Genomic DNA, 10,964 nt, shown 5'->3' on the forward strand with positions numbered 1-10,964 from the left:
CCGCGCCCCGGCCCCGTCCACCTGGGACGCGCGCACCATGGACTCCGGGCCCCGCAGCCGGAGACTGGCCGCCTCTTGGTTGGACAATTAGCGGAGGTGGGCGGGGAGTTGACCAACCCCACACGCGCGCTTCTCCATGAAGATTCTTGAGCTTTCTTTGAAGAAAGGAGTGCATATGCTGCAGTGTCTCTGTGGAAGGAGCCTGAGGTCCAGCAACAGCCTAAGTGGTAAGAAATGTTCTTTCCCCCGCCTTAAAACGGCGCAGATGCCCGCCACCCCACCCTTTCCTCTCCTCTGGCTCTCTCCGCGCCGGGCTCCCCTCCTTTATTCCGCGGTGCCAGTGGGAGAAGAAAGGCGGCTCCCTAAAGGGGCGACAGAAAGGCCCCTGCCGCCGGTTCTGGCTTTGGGGGTGTTTTTTCCTAATCCCCGAAGTCCCCTGCGCTTTGCCCAACGCTCTAGCTCGCTGAGCGCCGGCACTGGAACCGCAGGGCTCTTTTCGAGGGGTTCTTATAAAGTGACCTGCTTTCGCACTTCCTCGCGGCTTCTCCTTGTGACTTGTGAGGGCGGTGTGCGACTTGGAGTTGCTCAGTGTCTCCTCTTAAGAAGTTGCTGGTGCCTTCTACAGGAAAGGGGACTTTTAAACAGGTGGCTGGCGAGGCAGGTATCTTATTTTTCTTGCTTTTTCGGGGAAGTAGACATCTGGCCTGGGTGAGTAGCTTTGCCCTGGAGATCAAGCAATTTCTGTCCTCGGTGCCGAAGCAGGAGGTTTAACCAATTAGCCCTGGGTTTAACCAACCAGGTCTCTTGGGAAAGGCCCAGGAAGGGAAAGAAAGAAAATCAGACGTTTTTAATGACCTGCGAAATTAAAATTTTAAATGGAAAAAAAAAACCAACCCTAAACTAAAATCAAGTTAGTGAAATTCTTTGCTGCTGAAGCCATAGAAATGCGGTGCTGTTTCTCCACACTGAGTTGTGCATCTCTCTCTCTCTCTCTTTTTAAGGTGTAAGTATCCTTTAATGTGATTGTGTCTATTAACCTAATCCAGCTTTTGTGTCTTTTGGTATTCTCTTTACAAAATGGGGGTGGGGTCTGAAGAGAAAGGAAAGGTGCTCCACGATGTCTAAGCAAGTGTCTCTTTGTGAAGCAATTTGTTTTGTCCATAAATTGCCAGTAACTTTAACGTTCAAGAATTTAACAATATCATAATAGGTTTCACGTTTAAAACTTCATATGCTATTCTGGGGGATCTGAGGGATCTGATTCAGTTGGTTACCTACCCATTTTCACCCTGTTCTGGAGCTATGTGAATTATATTTGGAAAGATTAGAATATACATAGATTTCATTCATTTTTTTTTTCAAAATTTTGACTTTCTGGTTACTACCCTAAATGAAAAGTAAAACTATTTTAAAATAAATAATTGGGTAATTTAACTATATGTGAAATATGAGAATATGCACTCTTGAAATACAATCAGCAATGAGATATTTTTACTTTTGTTAAATTCGTAATATTATTTACACAGTCTTGTTTTGCCACCATATTTATAAGTGCTCAATGGTATTCAATTGCTATATTCTAAATTAATATGCTTGATGATGAAAGTTCACATTCTGAGAATGCATATTTCAGGAAGCCAGTAAAGATGGATGTTTATTTCAATTTTCCTTGTTTACATTAAATAATATATAGATTGCAACTTGGATATATGTCTCCTAGATGTGAAAAAGTTTAAGTATGGTGTGTAATAGAGACAGGGTGCTACCTCTGTGTAAAAACAGGTAACATATTTAGTAAATTAAACTAATCTGTAAATTACTGTTACTGTAAATAGTAACAGATCCAAATAGAAGTGATGACATATGTGATGGGTAGCATAGATTGTTGTAAAATCATGAGACTTCGAGCCAGAAGACCTAGTTATAAAGCAGTCTCAATAAAATCACTAAGAATCTTTTACATTCAGTATTTTTATCTGGAAAAAGTGGAAATAGTAGCTCTAGCCTGGTTCCTGTATCTTATTTAAAAACACTTAACATGCAACCCTTGAAAACGGTTGCACTTTATTTGTTTATAGGCTTTTTTACTTAGTGGGGTGGTTGGTTAGTTTAAGGGATGATCACTCCAGCAGAATTTTTGTAAAATGGTTTAGTCCCAAGTACTGAAGATGAAGGTTCCTTCATCCCCTTTCCACAGAGTGAGATAATGTAAAGAGTTATTGAGAGATTGTTTCTGGGAACTACATTGCTTTTGTTTGATTGTGGCCTTTCTTAGCTTATGATAGTAGATAACATACTTGGCCTTGCTGTTCCTCAATTTATGCATAAATGTTAATTCCTATGGGAATAGTACCTACCTCATAGTTTGTGGTAAACATTAAACAAATCGATGATAGCTAAAGATATGTTGAGCTCTTACTATATGCCAGGCATTATTCTAAGCACTCTGAGTTTACCATATACAGTGTGCTCAGTATATTTTAGATATCGTTCTCTTTGTGTTCCATTTTAACAAGACTTCATTCATGTGACCTGTGCCATTAGCATGACACCACAGCAGTTCTGTGTGAACTGTTGTTATTCCCAGCATGTGAATACGTTGAGGTAAAGACATTAGATACATTTTCACGGAGCAAATTTATAAGAATAGAACTGGAATGCCCAATTCTAATTTTTTTCAACTTACTTGAAAAGAAAGATAATAATATTTTGAACTGTGTCAGAATGGAGTACAAAGTTTTACACCAGTTACTTCTTCCCCATTATTCTGTAGCTGAGGGAAGTAAAGGGCCACAGGGGGGAAGTGGCATCATTTGTTTTAAGAAGTCAAAAGTTCAGTCCCTTCTCCTAATGGATTGCTGAATTTGTGAAATTGCGAACATTTCAGTAATTTATTTAGGTTTCATTCAATAAAGAGAGTTAAACAAATGCAAAATAATCATTAGTAACTTTGGAGCTTCATAGTTTAATTAAAATGTTTTATTGTTCCTGTCTTTTCTCTATAGTATCAAATATTAGCCTTTTATAATTTATCCATTATATTAGTTTACAAATCCTTTATGCTTTAGTAGGATGGAGATAGCATGCGATATCAAATAGAAAACAGTCTTAGACAAGATTATGTGGGTGGTTTATGGCTTTTTCCTGGGATCTTATGATCCTTTTTTTCCATTTCTCAAAATGAATGATATATTTTTTAAGCATGTGGAGCCTATCTATTGAAAGAACATTAAGGAATTTAAAAGTCTGAACAATTCTGCTTAGAGTATATGGCACTTCTGTTAATCTGGAAAACGCTAAGTTTTTAGTTTCAAGGGAGAGGGAAGCAGATTCATTTTTCTCTAGATTTGGGATCTTTACAAAGAAACATAAGCTCACTAAAGAGTAGACATTAAAACAATAGCTTGAATGACTGCTCCCTTTCCTCTCAAGATCTTGTGGGGAGAAAAGCAGAAGCGTTCTATCAAAGAAGGGGTTAAGGGTACAGGTTTTTCATTTGGCAGGAAAAACCAGTGAAAGAAGGATTCCTGTCCTAGCAACTAGACTGCCAAGAGGGCTGCCTTAGGTATCAACCTGACAGAGGACGGCCATGCTTTTGGTAGTGCATCCCCACAATAGTAGGAAAATAACCTGTGGATGTGCACACACACAAGAGAGGGGCAGTACTGTGCTTGCGTTATCACCCCCTGCTGTTCCAGAAAAGCAGCCATGGGGCTCTCCACCTTCTGTACAGTCATAACTCTCCGGTGATACCCTGTCAGTTAGGCGCTGCTCAGCCTGGTGGCCTGGAGGACTACCAGATGTCCAGACACGGAGCTGTACAGTCACATCAAGTAGCTCTGGTGTGGGATTGGAACACTCCAGGCAAACCTAATTTATCCATCCTAATGAACACATATAAGTAAAACCCAGTCACACCCTTACTTCCAAGTACAGCACCACCATCTGAATTAAATCTGCCCACTTACAGTCAGTTTACATCAGCTGGTCTATATCTAAGAGATTTGGGCTTTAGCTACGGCACAAGACAGGTGATCCAAGACAGAATTTGGTTGCAAATTGGTCATTATTTTAAGCCCATTTCTCAGGAGGGGATTCTCTACAAAGACAGCATTACACAGTTGTTTTCAACTTCTCTTTGCTTTAATTGTGAGTATATAGTCCTTTAATCTCTTTACTTTTTCTTCAAGGATGTGGGTCACATCCAAAATTGGGAGAAATGAAAGTAACATATTTATAAATTGAGAATATTTTAGATTCTAATTCAATTTTCAGAAATCCACCTAATCGAAAACAAATTGCCAAAATTTACCTCTTGAAGCGATGTACTCAGTTGCTCACATCATTTTACTTTTGAAACATGGGTGATTTCAGTGTGTAACTGCCTTCAATTTTTCCAATCTTGGAAAACTTCATTAAAGAATAATTAATTGATGATTTATATGTGGCAATTACCTTTGTTGTAAAAAATTTCTTTGAGCTGGTTTTTATGTCATAATGTTAAAATTCCTCACTATTTTAATGTTGCTGCAATGGCTAAAATGAATGAAAATTATGCAATATGCAAAATGTCCATCACTTTTTTATGGTGTTCATTTTCAAAGGGATGCTTGTTGTTTTACATGAGGTTTTCAGTTGTTAGTTCACTTACCATATAGTACTTTTAAAAAGCAATTTGCTTAGTGCCCACCCTGTGCAAATGTCCTAGGCTTTTGCCACTTTTCACTCAATATTTGGGGTTTTCCACTTGGGCACATTGTAGGGTGGCATTACCCCATTCCCATGAAGTTAGGCTGGCTCTGTGACTTGCACTAGCAAATGAAATGCTCTACCAGCCAGAGCAGAACTCACCTCAGACTCTGACCTTCTGATGATATTCAAGGGAGCAGTGGCTCCATCAACCTGAGTCCCTGAGTGTCTGTAATAAATAGAGCCTCATTATATGACCCATGCTGGACATTTAGCACAAATGAGAGGTTAAAGTCTTTTTTTAAAGTAGCTTAAAATTTTAAGACCATTTATTATCTAGCCTTTCCTGATTGATATAGTAAGGCAGGGCAGTTTCAAATTACTCAACATGTCTCCAGAGGCAAGGGAACCAAAAGCAAAAATAAACTACTGGAGCCTCATCAACATAGAAAGCTTCTGCACAGCAAAGGAAACAATCAGCAAAGTGAAAGGCAACCAATGGAATGGGAGAACATATTTGCAAATGACATATCAGATAAAGAGTTAGTATCCAACATTTATAAAGAACTCATCAAACTCAACACTCTACAAAAAAAACATAATCCAGTGATGAAATGGGCAAAAGACGTGAATAGACACTTTTCTAAAGAAGACATCCAGATGGCTAACAGACATGAAAAAATGTTCAACATCACTTACCATCAGAGAAATACAAATCAAAACCACAATGAGATACAACCTTACACCAGTCAGAATGGCTAAAATTAACAACCAGGCAATGACCGATGGTGGTGAGGATACAGTGAAAGAGAGTCTCTTTTGCACTGCTGGTGGGAATGCAAACTGGTGCAGCCACTCTGGAAAACAGTATGGAGGTTCCTCAAAATATTGGAAATAAAGCTACCCTATAATCCAGTAATTGCACTACTAGGTATTTATCCAAAGGATACTGGTGTGCTGTTTTGAAGGGGCCTATGGGCCCCAATATTTATAGCAGCACTGTTGACAATAGCCAAAGTATGGAAAGAGCCCAAATGTCCATCAACAGATGAATGGATAAAGAAGATGTGGTATGTGTACACACACACACACACACGCACACACACACACACACACTCGAGAATTACTTGTCAATCAAAAACAATGGAATCTTGCCATTTGCAACAATGTGGATGGAACTAGAATGTATTATACTAAGTGAAATTAGTCAGCCAGAGAAAGACAAGCATCATATAACTTCACCTATATGTAAAGTTTAAGATACAAAACAAATTAACGTAAGGGAAGGGAAGCAAAAATAATATAAAAGCAGGAAGGGGACAAAACCTAGGAGACTCTTAAATATAGAGAACAGATTGAAGGTTGCTGGAGGGGTTGTGCATGGAGGGATGGGCTAAGTGGGTAAGGGCCTGATGGAGGACACTGGTTGGATGAGCACTGGGTGTTATATGTAGGGGATGAAGCACTGGAATCATCATTGCACTTTATGCTAACGAACAGGTGCAAATCAATAATAATAATAATAAAGTAATGGTAAATTATTGGGTTCAAGTTTCTCTATGACCTCATCTGTTATATATAACCAATAGATGTATTGGTTTTCTTTGAAAATCTTTGAGCAATTAGTTCAACATCCCAAATTATAAGGTTTTGTCATCCTTCTCATAAGTTAGTATGTGTCTGGGGCCTTGCAGGTACCTCGTTTCCTAAATGATATTTGTCTTCCCCACTCCCAGAATAAGAATGAAGTAATCAAGTTCCACTGATGCTTGAGAATATTCTTTTAAATTGGTAATTTAATTTCAGGCTCTTCAGAACTCCAGTGCTCCTTTCTACATTCCCTGAGATGTAGAAACTACATATCCCCAAACATATCCCGAAAAGAAAGAACTAATTACAGCACCTGAAAACCAGAGACAGTGTGGCAGCTCTCATCTCTACTGCAGTTTTGCTAGAGAAGGAGAGATGCAAATAAAATTGTTTTTCTTCTCCCAGCTTATGTACACTGAGAGCAGCGTGCAAGGGGGTGGGGGTGGGAAGCAGGGCATTACTTGATGGTGAAGGGATTGGGCTGGGCTGCATGCTCTCATCTGTGTTAGGGACCAGCAATCCATTTTCCTGGCTCCAGGTTAAGTACAGCAAAACAGGAGGGAAGCCATTTCCCCAAAGCCTAGGATACTTGAGTCATGCCACCTAGCCCTTCACAGTTGCTCACCTTCCCTTTCTTCTCCATCTGAGGATAGGAAGTTAAAGAAACATTCTCCAACTTCAAGTGTTGTCCTTTTTCACATTAGCCAATATTCCTTGAGGGCTGCTTGTATGCGAGGTTCTGTGTTAGGCACTAGAAACCCAGTAGGGATATATAATGTATATTCACACACACCCAAGCAAGAGATATACTACTAGGCAGGATATGATACATGCCCAAAGTGGGATACCAGGGAGCCCGAGTTTGTTTTAGTTTAAGAAGAACCTCTTAGCTGAGTTAATGTTCTATGGTAAAATCACTGCAAGGAAGGAATAATTAATTCTGCCTGGGATTCATATTAATCTCCCTGAACTTGAAAAGCATTTAGAAGTTCAAAAGGTAGTACTGGCATGGGGCAGATGGGGGCTCTAATGGAAAGGAGTAGTATTTCAGGATATTTTTATGGAACAATGTGTTTGTATAAAAATAAGATACAGATATAAAAAAGTAATTTTTTCAAAAGGAATTGCCCTACTACTCAATGCAAGCCTACCCAGCATCGCTTATATTCAGATATCCTGCCTAGTTATCTGTGTTATACATCTCCTCTGTCCCTACTTCAGCATGAATCCATTTATTCACAGCCTGGTACAATACATCAGCTTCTAAGAAACCAAGTTCCATTCTCTGGTATCAGAGTTAGAAAGGGATGTCCAGGGAGCACTTACAGATCCATTTTCTCAAATTCCATGGAATATCTTAAAATAATGAAGCTTTCCTTTGTACTGCTTAATATATGAAAGTGCTATCTTTATGCCGTGTTATTTTCATTGTACATTGTTAAGTACAATGTTAATTGCCATGTCCGAGTAGTTCTTCTAAACCATTAAATGTTGCAGGGCATTTGCATTCCTAGGGTTCCAATCAGAAAGATACTGTGAATCTGCCAAGACCATCTCTCTTGCTGAAATGATCTTTCTTGTTTATACATAAGCTTCTAGTACCATCCCACCCCCTCCACTCATTACTGTTTATAGAAACGATAGCATTGCAGTTGGTGTCACTGATTGCCTACGTTGCTGCTTCAATGAAGCCAGCTGGGATTCGATTGCATGGTCTTTAAATAAAACTTAGTGGCACAAAATGAATCTCTTTTTTGAGGGGAGGGGTGTTGTTGCTAGCTGGATGGTTCTCTAAAGCACTAATTATTTGCGTGACTTGGAGGAACTTGAGATCAGTGGATCGCCATGTTGGCTCAGTGTCTGACCTTGGCAGTAAGGAACTTGTGAGTAGATAGCATAGTTCAAATCTTTATGAAGCCATTCTCAGAATGATAGTTATGAACTCCTTGCCCACAACCCAGTGTAGCACTGCGTACATAACTCTTTGACTGGAGATAGCACATGTGCCTGTAGGTCCAGCTGCCCCAAGGCTGAAGCCAGAAAATTGATTGAGATCATGAATTCCAGCCGGCAATTTTCTATGACAGTCTGGTGACAGTCCTATATTCACAGACAGCTCAGGAATGACCTGAAAATGGTGAGAAACAGAGAAAAATTGGTGCTGCATTTTCTAAAACTGATGCAGTAAGAAAATGGAGGATATCAATCATGATTTTTGGCCTTTTGGCTCCCAAACCTCCCTGTGTGTTAGGCAGGGTTCCTCCTTATAGTTATGTAATACAGATTAGGGAACCAAGGCGTATCCGTAGATTTTTATGTCTAGATACACTTATTTATTTTCTCACTTATCTGACTGTATGTGTATATGTCTATTAATGTGACTGTGTGTGTGTGTGTGTATCTTTGATTAAATGTGTTCAAAGTTGTTAATTACAATTACCTTCAGGGAGTTTGATGGTAGATACTTGCTCTATGCATTAAATATTTCTATATTATTTGAATTATGAAAATGTGTTCTTTTTATAAAAGAAGTGAGTGATATATATTTCAGAGTATGTAGTTTTCAGCTCACAGCAGTAAACTTTGAAAACGTAAACACTCTGTCAAATAAGAAAATCAAAACCACAACCCTAGTATAATCTTTTGTACTCTTTGTGTGTGACTTTTAAAAGTGTTTTCACACGAGTCATGTGCTTTGTTTGTTTCCTTTCCTGTGATCTTAAACAATTACTTTAAATATGGAAATAGATATTGAAGTGTTCTGAAAACACTTTTTTTCTGGAGTTATAACCTGTTAATAGTGATTAGTTGGGGAAAGAAACTTTTGGGGCAGTAAAAAAGGTAGGCTTCTTCTTTTCAGCTTTGTGTGTTTCTGCATTGTTACTAATGATTTATACAGATTTACTATATATATGCACATATATATAGCTTGATGGTACATTGTGGATCATTTGGTATTTTTATCTGTTACTTGTCTGTATTAAAAATACTAATAGATATGTCCTTTTACAAAATAGTCTTCTAATGATTAAATTACTATATTGAATGACATTACATGTCTGTGCTACAATTATCATTTACCTACTGTTGTTAGATATTTAGATTACATCCATTTTTCTATGCCTTTAAATTTCTTTTTGATGAATACCCTTGAGTAGAGATCTGTGTGTGTGGTGGGCTTAGGAGATGGCATTTATGATAACTTTTCTATCTCCTCTTTATGTTTACTTGCTTCCTTAATATTGAGTTCAAAGCAGTTGGGAAAATAGACAAAGTTGTCAAACAGATAGCTATTAAACATGTCTGCTTTCTTACTGGATTGCTGGAATACTGGCTTAGAGAATGGTCAAAATTGGATTTAACACCTTTCTGCCCAAACTAAATATTGACATATGCAACTCACCAGAGCAGAGGGAAGATTTGGGTCCGTAGAGCAGGCCTACCTGCTAAGAAGTCCAACCTTATCTCTGTTGGGCCTCACTGGTGGAATCAAAGAGATTTGGATTGACTCTAAAGACACATGTGGATCCTGACATACTTGTGCCCACCCAGAAGCTCAGAATGGGTCCAGCCTGTCGGCAGGCAGATCCCCAAAGGGGGTGGGGGAGAGGACCACCCACAACAAGCTAAATTTCACCTGCCCTATTTTTTTTTCCTCTCTAATCTCACCATTCACATAAGGTTTTCCTCTTTCTTGGAAAGGAATGAGAAGGGTGGGTGGAAGGTCAGAGATTCTCTTCCCATATGTTGGAAAAGGCAGAAGTGGCTCTTTTATGGACCAAGAAGTAAACATGTGTAGTGGGAACAAAACTTGACTCTTACAATGTATAACTTTCAAAAGCACAGCTGTTTTTAAGGTATTGATATGTTGGTTCTCCAGTAAGTTACACTTTTAATGGTATAATGTTCTCTCAGCTTTGTGTGACTATGGGCTAGTTCTTGGTTTCCCTTTGCCTCAGACATAACATGAGGCATAATGATAGTGCTTAGGTTACAGGGTTGTTCTGAAGGTTAAATACATTAATGTCTGTAAGGTTCTTAGCCGGTGAAATCCCCAGCAAATGGTCAGTGTGTGGGGCTTTCTCTTCCTCTTTTTCTTGCTTTTGTTCGATCCTGGTGGGATAAAATACAAAATGCATGCTGTTAGTGTGTGATTTATCTCATCTTATTCTTTCTCTTAAGGTAAAAAAAATGTGCACCATACTAAAGTTGAGTATATACTTAAAATTTTAATCTGAATGTTTAGATTTTCTTTGTTGTTTAAGACAGGCCTTCCCTCCCCACATAAAAAGCAATAGGAATCTGTAGCTAGTCAATTTTATTTGTGAAGATCCCAATTTATTTCCTTAAAACAAGTCATCACCATAATATCCACAGCAGTAAGAATAGTTGAGCTTTATTTCATTGAAAGAAACAAATGTAAATTGGTGTTAATGGAGTAATTTGACTATAATAGGTAATTTGGTTGGTACTCTTTTAAGTGACTAATGATAACTGAATTTCTGGAATTAATCATAGTTGCACTAACTTTGTCCTTTTTTAATAAAGAACTTGAATATTATATAACACTCAAGTTTCAATTCTCTCTTGTGTAGATAGAGTATTTAGATGGTCAAAACAGGAGGAAACCCAAAGTTATGTTAAAATTTAATCTTGTAGAATCACTGTAACTGAAAACATTCCTG

At 38.5% G+C, this 10,964-nt stretch overlaps 1 protein-coding gene across 3 annotated transcripts in view; it reads left to right on the top strand.

The window, feature by feature from the left end:
• The window catches only part of FGF12 (fibroblast growth factor 12), a 560,960-nt gene that overhangs the window by 186,801 nt on the left and 363,195 nt on the right, over positions 1-10,964 (top strand). The window contains exon 1 of one of the 3 annotated variants that reach the window (XM_029939631.1): positions 7-227. The exons of the other annotated variants lie outside the window; for them this stretch is intronic. Coding sequence (XP_029795491.1) covers positions 137-227 — 91 coding nt within the window. The 5' untranslated portion in view covers positions 7-136. Of the gene's footprint in view, positions 1-6; positions 228-10,964 lie in introns of those variants that run through there. 3 annotated transcript variants of the gene reach the window in all.

This window comes from Suricata suricatta, chromosome 5, assembly GCF_006229205.1.
Source record: "Suricata suricatta isolate VVHF042 chromosome 5, meerkat_22Aug2017_6uvM2_HiC, whole genome shotgun sequence".
Taxonomy (NCBI): domain Eukaryota; kingdom Metazoa; phylum Chordata; class Mammalia; order Carnivora; family Herpestidae; genus Suricata; species Suricata suricatta.